This window comes from Colletotrichum godetiae (genome assembly GCF_030913485.1).
Source record: "Colletotrichum godetiae strain CBS 193.32 chromosome Unknown BDP55scaffold_56, whole genome shotgun sequence".
In the NCBI taxonomy this organism is placed as follows: domain Eukaryota; kingdom Fungi; phylum Ascomycota; class Sordariomycetes; order Glomerellales; family Glomerellaceae; genus Colletotrichum; species Colletotrichum godetiae.
The window spans coordinates 202,049-221,100 of record NW_026851304.1 but is presented as its reverse complement, the minus strand read 5'-3'; the positions used below and the strand labels follow the sequence as shown (position 1 = coordinate 221,100).

General features: G+C 53.9%; 7 protein-coding genes across 7 annotated transcripts; 4 read left to right on the top strand and 3 right to left on the bottom strand.

Annotated features, from left to right (window-relative positions):
- Positions 1-1,294: 1,294 nt before the first annotated feature.
- On the top strand, positions 1,295-1,663 carry BDP55DRAFT_562261 (uncharacterized protein; the record flags this gene model as incomplete). Its single annotated transcript, XM_060570141.1, has 3 exons — positions 1,295-1,349; positions 1,399-1,458; positions 1,506-1,663. 3 exons carry the CDS (start codon positions 1,295-1,297, stop codon positions 1,661-1,663), a joined length of 273 nt encoding a protein of 90 aa, XP_060424590.1.
- A 320-nt stretch (positions 1,664-1,983) lies between these two features.
- On the bottom strand, positions 1,984-3,476 carry BDP55DRAFT_678598 (uncharacterized protein). The gene is made up of 4 exons (XM_060576005.1): positions 3,220-3,476; positions 2,698-3,152; positions 2,303-2,630; positions 1,984-2,240 (listed from the first exon to the last, which is right to left on the bottom strand). The coding sequence occupies exons 2-3, from the start codon at positions 3,100-3,102 to the stop codon at positions 2,346-2,348; spliced, it is 690 nt and encodes a 229-aa protein (XP_060424589.1). The 5' UTR covers positions 3,103-3,152; positions 3,220-3,476; the 3' UTR covers positions 1,984-2,240; positions 2,303-2,345.
- A 1,896-nt stretch (positions 3,477-5,372) lies between these two features.
- Positions 5,373-6,480, bottom strand: BDP55DRAFT_732994 (uncharacterized protein; the record flags this gene model as incomplete). Its single annotated transcript, XM_060580012.1, has 2 exons — positions 5,373-5,754; positions 6,182-6,480. The coding sequence occupies 2 exons, from the start codon at positions 6,478-6,480 to the stop codon at positions 5,373-5,375; spliced, it is 681 nt and encodes a 226-aa protein (XP_060424588.1).
- Positions 6,481-7,651: 1,171 nt separating this feature from the next.
- On the bottom strand, positions 7,652-10,107 carry BDP55DRAFT_619410 (uncharacterized protein; the record flags this gene model as incomplete). The annotated part of the gene is made up of 2 exons (XM_060571316.1): positions 9,888-10,107; positions 7,652-9,846 (listed from the first exon to the last, which is right to left on the bottom strand). Exons 1-2 carry the CDS (start codon positions 10,024-10,026, stop codon positions 7,652-7,654), a joined length of 2,334 nt encoding a protein of 777 aa, XP_060424587.1. The 5' UTR covers positions 10,027-10,107.
- Positions 10,108-10,769: 662 nt separating this feature from the next.
- On the top strand, positions 10,770-12,710 carry BDP55DRAFT_755089 (uncharacterized protein; the record flags this gene model as incomplete). The annotated part of the gene is made up of 2 exons (XM_060580738.1): positions 10,770-11,846; positions 11,883-12,710. 2 exons carry the CDS (start codon positions 10,770-10,772, stop codon positions 12,345-12,347), a joined length of 1,542 nt encoding a protein of 513 aa, XP_060424586.1. The 3' UTR covers positions 12,348-12,710.
- A 1,809-nt stretch (positions 12,711-14,519) lies between these two features.
- BDP55DRAFT_636648 (uncharacterized protein) lies at positions 14,520-15,023 on the top strand (the record flags this gene model as incomplete). Its single annotated transcript, XM_060572915.1, has 1 exon — positions 14,520-15,023. One exon carries the CDS (start codon positions 14,520-14,522, stop codon positions 15,021-15,023), a length of 504 nt encoding a protein of 167 aa, XP_060424585.1.
- Positions 15,024-16,361: 1,338 nt separating this feature from the next.
- Positions 16,362-17,114, top strand: BDP55DRAFT_508927 (ankyrin repeat-containing domain protein; the record flags this gene model as incomplete). The annotated part of the gene is made up of 1 exon (XM_060567695.1): positions 16,362-17,114. A coding segment is annotated over one exon (753 nt), but the record flags the coding sequence as incomplete, so codon positions are not given.
- Between the last annotated feature and the right edge of the window lie 1,938 nt (positions 17,115-19,052).

The window sequence follows — 19,052 nt, the reverse complement described above, 5'->3', positions numbered from 1 at the left end:
ACATGGGTACCTCACCCAGCGGGAGGGGCGTGTCTGGCTTTCTTCCTGAGCAAGTAATGCCTTTGTTCCTACGCCCTACTAGATCTTCAGCCTCCATAAATGTGGGTATTGTAGCGACCAATCACAATGGGCCCTGCGAACGGTCACAGCCCGTCGGTGTTTGCTGCCAACACGAACTCTTGCCCTTGTTCAGACACCAAGCGCAAACAAACAGAACGGTCCGCCAGTTGCTTCCCGTGTTGACCGGTGTGGGCACTCAAGCACAGCGGTCAATGGAATGCATGTCTCCCATGTCCACCTCGACTGCTGCAGCCTCGTCGCCACAGGGCAGCTGCGCTTGAGGAGTTGGCTCTTCGTCCGGGTATCTGCGCTTCGCAAAGATACAGCCTGTAGCGTGACGACTCGGCTACATTGAACTGTCTCGCTGGGCGTTTGTTCACAGTTCTGAACCCGCTTCCGCTGTAGATGTCTTGACCGCCTTTTCCGAGTAGAGCTATGTTAATGTCTGCAAGATTGTTTGACGGAGAAGCGCGACCTCTGGTAGAAGCTGGCATCCTCATTCAACAGCCAGGACGGCAGTACATCGAGGTCGTCACTGCGCATCGCAATAACCCATCGTCGGTGCCGTCGTTGACTCGCCTCCGCTGTAGTCAAAACAGGCGTAGCCGTTGTTGGTGGGCCCAATCATCAGACGACTGGTAGCCACGCAACTACGGAGTACACGCTAACCTTATCGAACGTGGCAGACAGGCCAGGGCGTCCGCTTGCTGCAGCTCTCCCACTGGGGTGCTGCACGCGGATTCAGATCCGTTCATCCCGTGGCGTTCCGCCGCAGAGGGAGAAGGTGTCTGCGTAGTGTACATGCACCTTGCTCAGTGATGCAGGGGACGTCAGCGGCCGCCACTCCTGCGGGCTGACCAGCGCACACCCCACCCTGATGCTGTCTGCGAACAACGGAGAATGGGGGGCAAGAAGCACACGCCCCAATTGCCCTCGCGTAACGCCCCCCTTCACTCAGGCGCAGGGACCAGGTTCCGGCCGCGGCGCTGGCCCGGCTTCCGCACCACCGGCGTGGGGCCGTCTAACCCCGCCGTGCCAGGGAAGTCCTGGGACGTCATGCTCACCGGAGTGTGGTCGCGCGCCGAAAGCGCAGGCCATCACTCCGTAGGTCCCCGTCGTATCTCCTGGCATTGTCTTTCTTACGAGCCCGCCACTGGTATTAGTATTCGAGCGCACGGCCTTCACGATGTAATGTGCAGTGTATCGAATAGCACACGCTCCTTCCTTTGATGCCATGTCTGCCTCCTCCTACAGCAGCCAGGCGAGAACCTGGCAAGAGCGCCTTGAAGGTAAGAGAGATTTCTCTGTCCCGCGCCGCCGAGTCTGAGCAGCGAATAGATGCCTGCCGAGAGGCCAACATCAGGCCACCTGTGTTCCAAATCGTATCCGATCGGCGAGGTGAGCACACGCTTCTGGCTGTTCGAGCGGTACTGACTCTTTCGCAGGAGGACGCACGGCTTGGTCTAGCGGGGTGACCGTCCACGGGCGCACGCTCTCGGCTCGGTTCTGGTACGACGGGAAGAACTTGCACAATGCAAAGGAGGACGCCGCAGAAATGGCCGTGAACTACCTCACAGGTTCGGGCCATAGTCAGCCGACTTAGATTCAGTGGTTGAGACCCAAAGTCGAGAGTACACTGCACTAGAAGTATAGCACTCGAAGCATCAGCAGCGCAAGATCGGAGCCGGATCGAGATAGCACATCTATGGAATGAAATGAGACCATCCAAGCTTTTATAAGAAATGCAAGGTGACTAGGTAATCCGATTGCTTTTCTGCCTTCGGTTCCTTCCAACACCATTGGTCTTCACACACCTGCATCAGCCTACATCTTTCTTTCCTGACTCGGCAATTGCACTCAACTGGAGTGAGCCCGGCCTGATCTGGGAGTGAGCGATGTTTCCTCCAACCGTGGCCGACATCGTCGACTCGCACGAGCCAATCCAGCTCAGCATCTCAGGTTTTACATTTCATGTCACGAAGAGATGGCGAGAGAGTTTTAGAAAACAAGATTGTGGCAAGAGAATGATTGAAGGTGATCCCGGGTTGCAGGCTTGAATTGTTTGCAAACCGGCCAGGACACCCACCAACTCCACGACTACGAGGATCAAATAGTACCAAGAGAATCCCTCGATCCATTCGCCTTAACCGCTGGTAATTCGTTCCCCATAGCGCCGGCTCCTGGTAGCCCAGTTAGCTGAAGAGGTTCCTACAATGAAAGTGCTGCAACCCTTCTGGCTCACCAACGGCAACCCCCTGCAGGAGATTTGTATTGTGGTCGCGTGGCTATTCAGCCTCGGGCATTCTGCACTCCAGGAGTCCCAATTCGTGGATACTTGGAAGGGGGTGCTGGTGCTGTGCAGAAACGCGTGTACAAGCGGAACTCGGCTGCTCGCGAATTCCATAGGTATTACTGGAGGTTGTTTTTGGACCGCTCCTCTGATACTCCTCCTGGTACATTGAGAGGTCATATTGAGCGATCGTATTTCCAGAACTCCGCGCAGAGGCCTCTATGGAACTGGAGGTGTTGAGTGTTTTCCGTAAGGCAACATCATTCGCGGTCGAGCTAGACTTTTTCAGGCAAGTTTGAATTAGTGTATGCCATCTGCTGAAAATGGGGATACATGGTGTCTGGTACCTCGGAAATATACTCAACATCGACTGGAAGATCGGGATGCCGAGTTTTCTCATGGCACTTGACACTTCTTTTACAATTGGAGCGGAATATACAATATTGGCATCCATATGGACGCACTCCAGTGTGGATGCGTTCATGGGATTGTAAATCACCTTTCCGTCTGAAGCATTTCTCACATGTTCCGCATTTGAAGGGACGATTTCCGGTGTGAATGTCTTCATGGCGTCGTAAAACATCATTTCGCTTGAAGCGTTTGTGACATATTCCGCATGCAAAGGTACGCTCTCCCGTGTGGTTTTGGAGACGAGTGTGGCCCTTGAGTCTTTTGGAGCGATGGCCACAGGTTTCGCATTTGAAACGGAGCTCTCCGGCGTGGTGGGGGACGTGGAAAATGAGATCAGGCATGGAGACCGTGTCTGGGAGAGTCTTGGCTCACCTGGCTTCTTCGTCAACTTCTAAACACACGATCATTAGAATTTCGCCGTTGATCATAGAGAAATTTGGGTCTGCAAGGGGGCAAACTTAAGTTGTCGAAGAGCCGTTGTTAAGACGATCGGTGAACTGGTCACAGTGACGAAAGGATCGATGGGTGCAAATATTTTCCCAACGAGTCGCGGCTAGAGACATGGAGTTCTTGCTATCGAGTGCGACAGATTCCTCTACACGCTCTTATCGATGCGTTCACAGGCTCAGAAAATGTGCGGCTGCTTTTTGGAAAAGAAATAGGGCTTATAGAGTACCGGAAACGGAAGCGCTCTAATAATTATTAGTGAGAATTGGAAACAGAGAAGAACGTGAACTCAGAGGCGACCGTAACTTCTTCATACACTTCCGAAGCACCGAAATTTATGATGAATTGTGCTCAGCTGGGTTACTCCGAGATTGGAAAGCTTGCTATCCGGAGTTCAGCGGCTTTCGTCGACAAAAGGGTAGCCCGACACCCCCAGCGCTGGCACCTCTACCAGTTGAAGGCACCGACCTTGTCGTCCAGCCTCTGCACCGGTTGAACTTCTCTACTTGCCCCCTGCATTGGAGATTGGAGCGGTCAGCTTTCTTTTGCGCGCACAAGGTACCATGACATCTCATGCCTTGGTTTAGCTGCTGTCAAACGCTGCTGCAGCATCATCAAGAAATTTCAACCCTCGCCCTTGTCAGGGGCTGTCGAAATGAAGCAGCCATGGCCCAGGCTGCAACCGGGTCGCCGAGTCGCGCCCGTCAGATTAGGAAGGTCTGCTTGCTTTGCCGGCCACACCGCACTCCTGTCTTCTCCCAGTCTGGGACGGAACTTGGTAAGCGCGGCACCTCCAATTTCTCCACTGAACTGCCTGTCGCCAAGGAACCAGGCATGCCGAAGCAGAGACGCTCAACCAAGAAGCCGAAAGCCTTCAAGACGACATTCTCAGCTGCAGAGCTCCAACCCGGTATGAACTGCTCAATAAATAGCCTGAGGCATCGGAGAGCTTCGGAATCATAACTACACCTCTCTCGGGACTCCCAAAGCTCCTCGGCATTCCTTAACTCAACGCAGGACATCCAACTCTACAGATAGATATCATGATTCCTCCGACTTCTTCCAGGCCATGTGCCTTACCCTACGGAAGTGGAGACTCGAATAAGTCGACACGAAACCCATATGTATAGGAAAATACCGGGGCAGTCAGGGCTACCAACCATGGTGAAACGAGGATGTTGGTATCCCTATCACAGGGTAATTGGTTCGAACCGCGGGTTGACGAAGACGTCAAATTGATATATATATTAACTTCTGCGCAAGGTGTAAAAGGGAGGTTCCAACCGTAGGTTGGGCAGACCGTGGTTCTCGTAAGTACGGTCTGTAAGTGGCCCCTGCGCGGGCCCCTTGCCTCGAGGTCGAATTGGACTTCCAATCCGACAGAGGACAAAAACCTCCAGAGCACTTTGCTAACTTTACATGAGCGGTTTTTGTCGACTGACCACGCTTTGGCTTATAGAAGTCCGGACCAAATCTTCAACGTTGATCAGAGACTTCTTCAGAACGTGTAATTTCTTCTATTATCCGATCGTTGCGCCTTGCATCTCGTACAACAAATTAGGTTAACTCTAGTGCAACGGGCCATGTTTGTCTCGGGGTTGAAAGGGAGACAAGGAAGACAAGATTCTCTGTCTAGGGAAGCACATCTCCCATGAACACTTGAAGAGCTACCAATCAAAGCTGCGGCCGCCCGTCTGCCTGATCCCCGAATCTCGGCTGGTGACTATCTGAATCTCGATGTTGAACGCCGGTCTCGACTCCGGTGACATCTGTATCGCTAGTCGCATCTCCTGCTTTGCCTTTCTCATCATGTGGTCGAAATGGTTTTCTATCCCACCCTTGACTTCGAACTCGAAAATTGCGCCATGACCACGTATATCGAAACGCCACGACTCAATCCGGAAGTCCTTCAGGTCAGCGAAGTCCTGTTTGCCTATCGTTCGCGTCAAGCCTTCCTCCAGCACTGTCTTGAGTTCATTCTCCACGTCGGAAAGGGGTTTGAAAGCAAGGTGACCCCGGGGGGTCCACGGTATCCTGAGGTGCACTGGGTACCGTATAGTAATGCCGTAGGTAAACTCAACCTCTGGTGCAGACTGAACTGTGTTGTTCATACCAGACCAGATTGGCGATCCCTCGCCGCCGAGGATTAACCCATGTGCGACAGCTAAGACCGGATCATAGCTTCTCGCTGCCTCTGCAATCGACTCTCGTTGAGTTGTCCAGCAGTCCCCTCGGTTGGGCCCGTATCTGCGAGAACTTCGTCCGTAGACACGGCGCGGGTACTATCTTCTCCGACTGGCGGCTGCTCTCCAGCAGTTGACTTCGAGGCTCGAAAACCTGGGACGGGCTCGGCTTCGTCGGCAATACTAGATTCGGCTGAGCGAGTGGAATTGGTTCTGAAACGAGCTTCGCTCGCTGACACCGAGGGGCCGTCTGCCGAGTCATCGTTGTCGTACGACTGATCAAATAAGCTTCGAGCTGAGCACTTGGCTACCACAGTATTCTCCTGCTCGTGGAAGGTGTTGGTATTGTTGTCCTGGAATGACCTACGGCTCACGTACACTGTAAGACGGCGTCGATTTCGTTTTGCAGGGGGAGCATCGCGGACAGAGGATGCACGTCGCTTCGAAGACTCGTGTATCGATGCTTCCATGCATGGTGTATGCAGGATTGCCGCGGTGGTTACAGGCGCAACATGTATGGTCTCAAGGTGCCTGCCCACAAGGTGCCTGCCCACAACGTGGCTGGAGACGTCCTTCACCGTACGGTCTGTGTCTTTCGGACTTGGATCGTCGTCTTCTTCGTCTCCGAAGTCTTGGTTGTCTATCGCCTTCGTTATCTGCTTTTCTCGCTTGCTTGAGTATTTCCCCGCCCAGTAAGTCTGGCGACAAAATACTTTGAAGATCGCTTTTCTAATCCTCAACACATCGATGTCAATTCCTGTCCGACTAGATTCCTATGATACGGACTCACTCAGCCTCGTCTTTAGGGTACTGTAGTCTGTGATGCTGGGATGCATGTTCGTCGGACGGCCACAGCTGTTCTGCGTGTTTATTCAGAAAAGCCTCGACAATGCCACCAATCTCCTTCTGATGTTCGGCTAGGTACGAATTGGTGAGGCCTTCGCATTTAAAACTTCTGGCGGCTGGATACTTGTCTCTGAATTCCTTGCACTCGGCTCTGATCTTCTTCTGTTCGCTAGGGGTAGTGTAGCCGAGGTCTTTGAATAGGATTTTGTAATTCGGGATGCTGGACCATCTGACGTAAGACATTTGAGAGCCTGCGATGCAGAGGAACGATTCAGAATGGCGGATATGTAGGCGATAAGAAGGAAAAAAGTGAGGTGAAGTAGGAGTCAGTCGACGACTCAGTTGTGCGAGAACGTGGCTCTTAATACCTAGAGATTGTATCCGCTCCTGGTGGCAAGAGCTCACACACCGTTTAACCAGGTTCGTCCCCTGCTACAAGGCAACAGATCTAAACGACGGGCAAAAAGGTGTTGGCGAAGGAACGGTCGACCGGGACATCGGATCAGCAAGCATTGACGCGAGTCCACCCTGAACCCGGAATCCCACCCGCCTTGCTGCTGCTTGGTTAGAATAAGAGGATGAAGACGGTGGATAGCCTCGTAGTACGGCGGAGTGTTAACCCAAAGGCACATGGTATGATGCATAAAGACGCCGATAGTTTCTAGATTATAGCTGTCGTAATTACATCGTAGCCGCGCAAGGTGATGATGCCGGCGAAAAGCGTACACAACACGCTGGAAGATCGAAACAAAGTATGGTTAGAAAGCACAAATGCCCGGCTTCTGTATCATCCACTCGGTCAGCATGACTCGAGACCCGTTACAAACGAACTTCTTCTTTGAAACTCGTCGGTTTACCTGAGGTGAGAATGCCTCGCTTTGCAATCTCCCATGACCGTGCTCTCCGTCCAAATTACAGCCCTGTCGAATACCTCTTCTAAGCCCATCTGTGCCGATTCATTCCTGTAGATAATTACCTGCCCAGATCTGCCCTCCTCTAGTTACAAACACAAGCTCAGTCATGGGTACCATGAGATGATATCGTTGGCCTCAGCGTCGGTGAAGGTTACGTGCACCCTCACTGCCCTCCATGCTGATACCGCTAAGCCTTCGCCTGACGATGGACATCAGAGGTACGATTGATTGCAGAAGGGCTTTCGCTTGCTCCGATGCGTCCTCTGGATCGTCGTCCTCCCCCATATTCGAAATGATCGTCTGTAGTGACCGCAAACCATCCACCGACTTTTCAAAGGGTGAACAGGCCACTGAGGCCATCAGCTTTTGATCGGCGATCTGCGTCTCGTCGATTCTGGCGATGCGGACGGCAGTTGTTGAAAAGGCAACAAGAACGATCTTTCGTAGCTCAGCTGAACGTGCCATACTTTTTTGACTACAGTGTAGGGTCTCATATGACATTACGTGTTTGCTAGCACTTCTGGATCCTTCTGTGCATCGTCAAGAACCTGCCTCATGGAGGAATAAAGCCCAGGCTCTGATCTGTTCCATTTAGGCCCACTAGGGAAGACTTCCCTTCGTAGTTTGTTGACCCAGGGTACTAGCGGCTGATATTGCGAAGTAAAACTCTCCGTCAGCTTTTGCAGAAAGTATTGCTCGTCAGCAACCACACCCATCTTGAGCTCAGCTAACGTGTTATCGCTCTCGTAGTTCCACCTGTCAAACCCGGTCGGGCCGACGTCCTTACCATTTGCATCGTAATGAATGCATATCCAGAAAAGCACCCAGAAAAACGACTCTAGGTCGTGCATGAACGAATGCTGCTCGCCGAGCAGCGCCCCGATTGCCATAAACGCCCGCGTACCAGTCTTTCCCTTGGCACCAGAGGACCCTTCTCTTGGCTCTCGAATTGCCAGGTCAAGATCGATTAAAAAAGCAGGCCAGGATGGGTTGCGACTGTCCTCATTGATCATGAGGTTGTTGATGGATACGTCTCTGTGGAGAATGCCTGCCTTGTATAAAGACTCGTGGGCATCAATGCAGCATACCAGGGCAGCAAGTAATGCCGATCGAGAGCTTGCCTCGTAGATAGGCTTGCCATAATCCCGGAGAATAATGCGCCGATGAACCCGATTGGGTGGGGTACTGGCGACCTTTGTTGGAGACATGGAGCAGGACCGCTTGCTTGGGGGCAAGGCGGAGTCGATTTGGCTGGAGGGCCGCTTCTTGCTGCTGCCGAGACGGCCCTTCCGCGAGTCATCTTTTACCATCTTGCTTGGTGGTATCTGACGTCCCGGCCGGTAATTCGTCGCTGCCGTGATATCTAGACCATGTCGAACGTTGTTCCAGATGTCATCATCTGTCTCGCGAACCCGGACCGTTTCGTGGTGATAATACCGAGCTACATTTACAATACCTTTGCCCGTCACTTCACGCAGAAGATCGCCTTCCTCATCGCGCTCGGGATATTGCCATGAATCCTTGATGACAAGCGGCGTCTCTGGATGTCCTTTAGGGTGGGCTTTCCAACAAGTCACAGCGCGGCCAGCCACACAACGCGCCCGAAGGATGACCCCATCAATAACAATCTGCTCCGTAGAACCGTTCCGCTGAATCTTGATTAATCGGTCGTTGTCCGACACCATGACCGTTGGATCGAACCCTAGGCCTTCTTCATCAATCCAAAGAAATCCAAGGATCACCAACACAAACTGCAGGCCGTCTTTGTTGATGTCAAACTGCTCTGATGCGAGGGCTCCAAGCCGGTCAAAGGCCCACACCCTCATGAGAGATCCACAGAGCGTGAAGCCCACCACAAAGCGTCGGGTGTCCTGTGCGGCGAGTACTTCTCTCGCATATCTCCCAAGGTCGATCCAGGCTTTGGAGGCGGTGTCGGCAGACGGATTACTCTTTAGTTCTCCAGGTACTAATATTTGCTTCCAGTGGTATGGAGGCCCTCTCAAATCATCGACAAACCCAACATCCAGTTTGCGGTCTGCCGTCGAACCATGCATTGGCGTGTTGGGCTGTATTAAGAGGCTCCGCTGATGTGTCGCGTTGGACTTCTGGGCTTTTGCAAGTAGCGCTAGTGTCTTTACGATGTCGGCAAGCCACTCCAATACGCTTTTTTCGTTCGGATCCCGGGGCCATCCCCTCCAGCCATTTCGAAATACAGGCTCGTGGCCATCAAGGCACTGATCGAAAACCTCCTTGGATGCAGCTTCTAGTCCGTCCAATCTTCCAAAGTATGCATCTCGGAAACCGGGAAGTCCCACGTACATAGTGCCGAGCTCCTCCTTCAGTATATCGTCAACATATCGGCGGTGTTCGGATGAGTTGGTAAAACTGCTCGTGCTCCGCAGCCATGGTGTTTGTTGAACCGAGGAAGCGAATCTTCGGGGGGGTGGCGTAGTTTCTGTGACGGCACTATATGCTTGGTCCCAGATGGTGGCATCATCGAGTTTATTAGAGAAAGCCGCTTTCAGAAGTCGTTTAACGCGATTGAAGTCGAAATTGTCGGAGACTACGGCGGAGATCAGTCTGAGGAGATCACTTTGTAAATTATCGCAGCCCGATTTTGATGGTAGAGATCTTGAAAGGACGTGGCTTTGCAAGGCAAAAAGGAGAGGGAGGGTCAGGTTCCGAAGATCTGTGACTAAGTTAGAGAGGTTAAGCAGCGAGAGCCAGGGCTCGTACCTTCCTGACCGAGTTGATTTACTAAATCTGCAGAATATGGCGTCTTTTCCCTGATACATACGGAGTTGAAGGTACTGCGAACACCATCAAGCCCATTTCCAATGGAATTGCGATTGATCTGTTCTGATAGATCAGTCATAACGGATGGTAGGTGGTCGGTTAGGTAGTGGATGGGGATTTGCGGGCTTCTGCATCTTCGGTCGGCGACGCGGCTGTCGGGAACTTGATATTCCGAAGCCAGCAAAAACACTGCCCAATCATTGGTTCAAGGACGAGCCCCTCTTCACGCTAATCTGATTTGAGTTTATTGGAGATTGCCACTGGCGTTTCCATGAGGGGAAAAACAAGCCGCCGAGCTTACGTGATCCCACTCCCCAGCCCCAATTTCTGTCTCAGCCTCTCCTTTATATTGTGTTTGTCCCACCCACATTGCCTATTCGACACTTCACCGCCGTTAACGTCTTCTTATCCACTCCCGTCTGGCCCCTCCGACACGCACACGCTCTCGTCGGTTGATCGATCTGTCTCGACGAACTGGTCATTCGACTGCTCTTGAATGCTTGCTTGACTCTCTGCGCGAGTAGGACTGGGATCCCGTCGGAACCCATCCAAGCCATGGCCTTTGTATAGCGTCTGGCTTGGATCTGTAACCCGCGGCCCTGGTCATCCTACTACTTGACCAAGAGCCCCCAACGCACCTCGAGCTGGATCGCGGCCACGTCGGAGCTTATCTTGTCCATGGCGACTTGCGAAGGACTCCAAACTCAAATGGCTAGGAAGTGTAATGCTGTGACCAAGTAAGTACCCGGCTTCCTGTCTGCTAGTTTTCGTGCGTGGATACCTAGGAAATTTATCGCAAATGAAAGCGGCACGTCATACAGCATGGCCCAGCGACTACCGCCAGTCGAAGGTTTCCTGGTGTACGAAAATCCAGGCGAACAGCATGAATTCGCAGACCAGGCAGTCAAGTTCACCAGCGCGTATCTGTCACCACAAACAGCATGTTTCCGTCTCACTTTTACAATCCTGGGTGGCGAGCACAACAAAACTGTCATATATCTGCAAATTGCATCTGACAATCTCGATTCGTTCCGTTATGAGACCTGCAAATTGAAGGACGGAGGACTGCCTCACCTAGACGAAGTGCGCAGGCGGTTGGGCCGAAAGGGCGGCAGGGGCGACCTAACTCACCTTCGATTCCTCTTGCGCAATGGCATCCACGTACAGCGCATTGTACCCCATACCCTTCCCGACTACGAGGCTCTCGACGACCCATCTCGGCATGTCCTTGACACTGTTGCATCGATTGCGGCCTCTCCGTCATTCTCATTATACATTCCGGCCAATCGACTATCCAGGAACTCGCTCAACGTTTGCGTCGAAGCTGTTCAGCGATGTTCGGTGTTAACAAAAGAAGAGTTTCTGGTGTATCAACGAGCGGTCCAACTGCAGAGGCTGTACGGTGGCGACGGTGGCAGGATGCTTGCCGTCCATGAAGACGACGCTGCCGTCGATCGTGATCTAGCCGTCGACGACCACGATAGTAGCTCCCGACAAGAGACCGATTCGTGCGCGACATTGGGCTTTGACGTTGTTCCGCGTGATCAGAACTCTCCTCCGCAGTATGACGAGGGCTCCGTCGATGTGAAGAAGCCCATGGCGAGGCTGGCTGACACGGCCCACGTCGACAACTCCGTTATTGATTTTCCGCCGCCGGAGTATGGTGACATCGAACAGGCTCGCGACACGCCGATGGCTCTCAAGCGCGTGCGCCAATGGGTGGATGAAGATGGGTCTCCGCACCCAAGTCCCAAACGTATGTTTTCACTGGGTTCATGTGTCGCGATATCTGCCTCTGCTTCAGTAACGAACGCGCGACGACTTGATGCAAAAAAGAGACTCGATCTTGAAAATGCGAATGTCGACAGCTACATGCTGCTGCACGACTTATCACGTCGAGTTATTGAGCAAGAAAATCGGCAGGTGATACAAGAGCAAGAAAACCACCAATTACGGCATGAGATCAAGCTATTACAAGAGAAAGTCGAACAACTGCAACGGCAGAACATGAGCTCTGAGAAACGTCAAAGCGAGGTGGAAGAGATTTGTGATGGTTTGGAGCACCAACAAGATCTGGTCAAGGACGAGCTGGGGAATTTCGAAGTCCAGATTGATGAGCTGGTAGGGAGACTTGGCGAGATTGAGAAGCAAATGCCATTCCTTCTGGAGGAGCGGGAGGATTTCATGAGACAGACGATTCGGGACATGCTGCAAGAGGATATGATGCGAGACCTAATCGCCGACGTGGTCAAGGAACAGGCGGATGACCGGTCAAGCGACTACGTGGGTAGAGAGGGCGAAGTCAACTTGCCTGGACCAGTGAGAGCATATTTGTGTACAATCGTCGCGGACCAGGTGGCCATGATGAAGGCGAAAATGCGCAAGGCTCTACGAGAGTAAAAATTTGCTATCATATACGGATGTGCTGCAAGGGTGCAAATTGTGCTCGCGACTACGCTGACTAGTCGTCACGCTCATAACTGAGGCGAGCAGATCGCGGGCATTTCCGTGCAGTGTGGCGGGTGAGGGTAGACTGCACACGCGCGACTTCGCATTGTCGAATTCATGCTTGTAGTTACCGCTCAAATCACATCCTGCTGCAACGCGTCAGCCAAGACTAGCGCCCTTTACGAGGGTGCCTCGTTTCCTACTATGGGTGGTGTGGTGTGCTCGTCCTGGGGTTACAAGATCATGGCTCCCGAGGAAACCCTGGGCATATTGACGTGTTTAGACCGCAACGGTGCGTGGCACGTCTAGCACGCGTTTCACCTACCCTATCGCGATCGGGTCTGCTAGGTGAGGCTTCATTTGGGCATACACGACGCCCCACGACCTAACAAGGTTCGAGAGCAAGGCACAAAGCCATTCGTGGGGGCACCATATGGATTTCAGAACATTCCCTATCCCCGATGGCCATACCTCTGCACCAACCCGGCCGATGGGGCGCGTTCGATCAAGGCTAGAAGAAGTTGGGACGGCACACTCATAGAGTACACGCAACCAGACGTTCAAGTCTTGCGAGGTCACGGTTTTGGCCCTAAAGACGCTGCCGCGGCCAAACATCCCCCTCGCCCCGCTGTCCTCTTTCTGGCCCGCATCACGGCTGATCGCCAGCTAAGCGCCCGGAACATCACAGCAGGAATGCAACTCCACTATCGTCACCCGACGCAACCATGATCGGTAGGATGTAGGATCCCTATCTCACCGACACTCTCACCGCGTTGGTGTGCTATCTACGCCCTATCCTGCATACGCACAACACATTGGGACGTCCATGTCGGTTGCGCAGGCTCGACTTCCGGATGTATGAGCCACAGGCGTACTGCATCGTTGACCCACTGAAGGGCCTTGACCGGAGTATTGTCAGTCGTAGCGCACCAGCCAGCACCCCCATGCTGAGGCGACATGCGAGCGATGGATCATCGACGCGAACCTGTCTATCTGTACTACCGCCATTTAACTGATCTATTCGCGAGGTACTCCTGCCAAGAGCCTGGCTTTGGGAAGCATCTTCAGGGAACCCGACTGATCCTGGTGGCGGATTATCGAGCCAACAGAAGATGGACAAGGTCTTGTGATTCCCGCTACGGCAAAACCCACCCTTAGAGCCAGGCTCAGAGAATTCGTCACGGCAAACAATCGCGGAGCATCACAGTGCGGGTTGTCGGCAGTCTGCCAAAGCACGACCTGAAGAGGGAGCTGCTGATCGATACGATGAGCTGCGAATGGTCGATCAAGACTGCATGCGATTGCATTCGTGCGGTCTGCTGAGAACCACGTGAAGCGGACTCAAGAGATTACGCAAAGCTGGCAATGCCTGTTGAGGAACGACCAGCTTCACGAGTCAGAGCAAGGCAGACTGACACGCTTCGGATGCCGCAGGCGGGCGGCTCTGGAGGCGTTCGCCTCGAGCGAAGTACTGGGGACTTTCTAGCGTTCGACGGGTTGCCGCTCTGCACCACCCTTGGATGTACTGCGAACTGCGTGGTACACTTAGAAATGGATCTTCTCCTGCGCGACTTTTGGCGCCCGGTGTGGCGCTGTTCTCCAGCGTGTCGCTAGTCAAGTCGGGGCCAGACGGCGACGTGTGCCCTAAGGGCGTCTTTTTGGCTACCAACCGGCTGCAGCCGCACCTGTTCCCCGGTGTGCATGGCCGTGCCCATCCAACTGCTCCTTCCGGGGGATTAGCCCCCGCAACACCAGCTCAGGAGCCCCTGTCCATCCGTCGGCGCATAGTCCGAACCCTGGGCGAAATCGTTGGGGTGATGACTGTCATGGGCATGATCCGGCGGCAACGAAGCTCTGCCAATAGTATAAATTGCAGGTTCACGTTGGTACGCAATTAGATTTCCAAGACGTGGATGTGGAGAGTCAGCTATACTCCGCTTGTTATGAGTACTATACGGAACACCCCGAACGAGAAAGAATGTGGACGTGCAGCATCTGCGGGCCTAGGGTCCGCATCTGGGCTTTCGACGCTCAGCTCGACTACCTGGTCCCCGCGTGCCCGGCCTACGGCGCCATAGGGAGATTTCATCCTACCTCGACTTTCGAACTTCGGAAGCAACTCTGATGGCCTACTTCGATACCATCAAGCAGAATTTGCAGCCGCCTGACGCCGTATTCGAGGTGTCAGAGGCCAGCATATCGGACGAAAGCATGTCGGACGACGTGATCTTGGAGGAGTTGAACCCGGCGAGTGTCAAATTCGCTGTTGCTGTCAAAAGGCGCAGCCAGGGGCCGAAAATCAAGACGAGAGATGGCACCGAAGTCAACACTGACAAAGCCAGATGGGAACCAGCGCAATGCATGGTGGATGGGACGATGGTCAAGGGCTTCAAATATGTTGGTAACTCGGGGACAGTCTATTTTTCCACGAATGTCAACAACTACTTCAAGTCTGAGAGTACGTTTACTCGTGTATCCGGGGAATTGTTATCAATTAGCTTCGTTATAGTCATCACCATTTGTGTTGCTGTCGCCCAAACCTCCAATGTGTCCCCACGAGAGCAAACCGTCCATTGCCCATCGTCGCAAGCGGACGATTCGGCCGTGCCCGAGACGCTCAGTGGCTGAAGATCGATACTGCCCTCGTCACCGCCGTTTGTCGGACGAGAGCTTGGACTCCTGTCAGAACTGGGAATTGAGTCGCCATCCTCTCGATCAGCGAATGTTCTGCGTGTTTCGTCGAACCTTTGTCACGGTCGCCACAACGTATCAGGACCGACCGTGCAGAGCCTTGCTGTCCGGGTCCCAGCCAATGCAGCTCTCTACATTCCCGGCCCAAGTGTTACTTCCGAGACAACACATGTACCGTCAATCCCAAGTTCAACCAACGATCGGCACTCGCCTTGGAGGAAGGCACCTACGGTTCTATTGATCACGCCGGTTCTTCCCTTTCTGGGAACGAATGGCAGGGCTCGTGGGTTGCGATGTGACATCGCTTTCGATACAGGAGGCCGACAAATGCGCTCACCATCTGCTCTTTGGCTGCGTAAAATGACGGATGGGTCCTTGATCCAGTTTGAGACATGAGACGACTTGCTGTCTGCAAACCACGTCTGGACTTGCTTTCAAGGCGACGTTCCATGGTATTCCGATCTAGGTCCTTTCATCTATACTTACCTCGCCGGGCACAGGCGGAGTCCCATCTGGTCGACAGGGCTAATAATGCTAGCCCCATAGTGCAGCGGGGGCAAAGCAGGAGAAAGGCGAGACCTGATGTTTGCCCGGCAACGCCCCTGTCAGGTTGGCGTTGAACGCCTGGTCAATGCAGGCGGGGCATATTCTGGATGCCGCCCACTTGCCAGTACATCGGGCGCAGGGTGGCCGAAGTAGCGTGCTCTTCAGACGAGGTGACGGCAAGCACTTGGTAGCCTACGCGCTTTACACCATCAGGCCCCTGAATCGTCGACCAACAGAGACAGGCGGGTGGTGGAGCCAGCGGTACGTCTGGCGGCTGCGCCTTATCGTGTTCAAGTTGCAGTGCCGTCGTCGCTCATTTCACTCTCTGCTGTTTTACGGGGGCGGTCAGCTCGTTCCCTCTCGATGTTGCACGTACAGTATGCACACGCTTAGCCACACGACGCATCAGGGTCCATGTCGGCGGCACAGACTTGGGTTCCGGTTGGTTTGGCCAATAGCGAATCATAACACGTGCAACATCACGTGCGTCCATGCTGAGCTTGGATAATTTGGCATGTCGGGCCAGTCACCTACAGACTCTTCCACCACCTGCAACCGAATTAAGACCAAGTAGCCATGACTGCATCTCGCACAGAAGATTCGGTATGCAACATATCCACCAAGGAAAAGGCACCGGCCCTGGATGATGTCACGGTATTTTGTACCAAATGCACGAATGGCGCTTTGGACTTCTCGGATACGCTGTTTGCCAAAGACCGAGCCGATTGTCATGGCAATGCTCTTCAGATGGCATGCGCCGAGGGGTTCTACTGCATTGCTCAGAGACTCATCCTGGACGGCGCAGATGTCAACGACCAAGGTGGATGGTACGGCAACGCCTTGCAGGCTGCATGTGCAGAAGGTCATGAAAGCATAGCCCAAATGTTGCTAGACGACGGTGCCAGAGTCAACGCGGCCGGCGGACACTACAACACCGCACTCCAAGCTGCATGCGCCGAAGGACATGGACTCTTGGCACGTAAAGTCCTCGACAAAGGAGCTGACATCGACACAACTGGCGGGCATTACGGAAGCGCCCTTCAAGCCGCTTCACTCACAGGACGTCGGGAAATCGTACAACTTCTGCTGGACAAAAACGCCAATCCGAGAGCTGGGGGCGGTTCCTACGGCAATCCCCTCGCAGCTGCATCATTCGGAGGACACGCAGGGATTGTCGAAACGCTGTTGAAGGCGGGAGCCGAGATCAACGTGAAAAGTGGTTCTCGCAGCGCTCTCCAAATAGCGTGTTGGGAAGGTAATGGAGATATTGCGAAGATTCTCCTTGAAAAGGGGGCAGACATCAATGCCCACCACGAGTTTTATGGTGATCCTCTTCAAGCAGCTTCTTATAGAGGTAGCATCGAGATAGTACGGATATTGCTTGACGAAGGAGCCGACGTACATTCCGCAGCTGGGTGGTTTGGCAACGCCGTGCACGCTGCCATGGCGGGCTTCCACGCAGAGATTAGACAACTCCTACTCGACCATGCTATGCGAAATTGAAGCCTAGACTTTCGAGCCCAAAAACATCGAGCATCCCCATCTCTGTCCTCGAATGTCTGCTGCCGATTTCCAGATGCGAAATCGGACGCGCTTGTCTCGCACCTGCCAAATGACAATAGCTTTACTGCATGGCTTGCGCAAAAATAATCCATTTGTGCTCGTGACCGGTCCATGGTCTTGATGCGGAGGAAACTCGATAAGTCTTTTGATCGATGGCCACATGAAGGTACCATGGGTCTGACCGTCATTCCGACGGTGTAAATGAACGTCTCCCACCTTCATCAGGATGAAGGTTTCTGCCAAGCCCCATATTCGTCCTGAATTTTCGCAACTGTGTGTTCCATCTGAGTTTCCCTTCCTTCCTATCCCATAACAAAAAATCCTGTAGAGCCTCTCCCACAGCGTTGTCTCGGCCGTCTCGGTACTGGTGCGACGTTACCATCACGATATCGTCCCCATCGCCGTCGACCTGGTAACGGCCGCACCAGTGATCGTCAGAATTCCGGAAGATGCTATCTCGACCGCGAGCGGCCCCGACTGGCCTTCCCTGGCCATCGAAGGTGGACGAAGGCCCGGGTCTTTGTTAACGTTGGCCTGCTCGTAGACAACCAAATCTTGCGCCAGCCGCATCAGACGCACGTGGCGATGAGGATCTGACAGAAGCATTCCCGCAGTGCTTGACGAACTGCACGCCCACTCGGTGTCTTGAAAGGCCACTGTTATCTGACCAGCGCCTTTTGTGATAAAAAACCCATCTCTCTCAAACCCCTCGATCTTCGCATCCTCGGGCACATGCATCCAGGAGAGTTTTCCATCACTGTGTAGTTGCAGCTGCGGCCTCGTCACGCCGATGTTGCACGCCAGGTTCCAGCGGCCCTCAGGTAGCTTGGGCAATGCTCGACTTCCTCCACCCGCGAGTCGGGAAGATGTTTCTGCGACAACGGCTGCTGTCTCAAGGGGTCGATAGGGAGGTGGCGGCAGCCGATGAACTTCTGGTTGAACGAATTAGTCTCAGCGGGCGAATCTGGCCGACGAACTCACGATTGTCGACGTTTATAATGTCCAATGCGTTATGGCCGCACCACTAAACTTGGTGACGACGCAGGCCGGGTGGATGACTGCGACGGCGGCACTATGGAGAAGTCCGTAAGAGGAATGGGCGCATCGGCAGTTTTTGTCTCCAGACTTCGTCGCTGTTTGGCTCGGGCAGTGGTAGGCATACCGACGGGATCATGATAGGCGCACAGAGAGCGCGGAAGGCAAGGTTCCGTAGGCACTGCGGCAAGCTCACGATGTCAACGCCTGCCTGATCACCTCGCCGCTGAGGATCGACTGACAACCCTGTTTCTGCTCGTTGCACTCACCGCCTCGCTGCGGCGGTGCTGCCCACACAGCATCAGAGTCGCTCCCCGCAGCGGCACCCGGGCACAGCCTGGTAAGTCACCCTCCCCCTGCGCTGCGCTTACGGGCGCCCCCAATAGCATCGTCTGCCCATGGTGATTGCTAGGGTAAGCCTGCCTCGGCCTGAAGCGGGCGCTACGAGCGAGACCTACCTTCTGCGTCACAGGGGGTAATTAAGCGCCAGGAGCTGGGACGCCTTGGTCAGCCGCTGGCCGCCACTTGCCACACGCCCAAGGCATGCTATCCCTCCAGCACCGTGCCCAGACTACTGCACTGTGAACGGCTGCCTTCCAAGACTTTTCGCGGAACGGCAGCCACATCCGGAGCGCATGGCTCTCCGCGGAAGCTCCACAACACTATCGAGGTGTTCGTGCGCGTGGGATAAGGGGCCGAGGCACCGGCCGGATGCGCCAATCGGGAGGCGGTGCTTCATCCCTTTGACAAATCGCGTGCCGGGCCAGCTTCTGTATACCGAGAGCGGGAGACACAGTGGTTTCGATGACAGTGGCGCTGAGA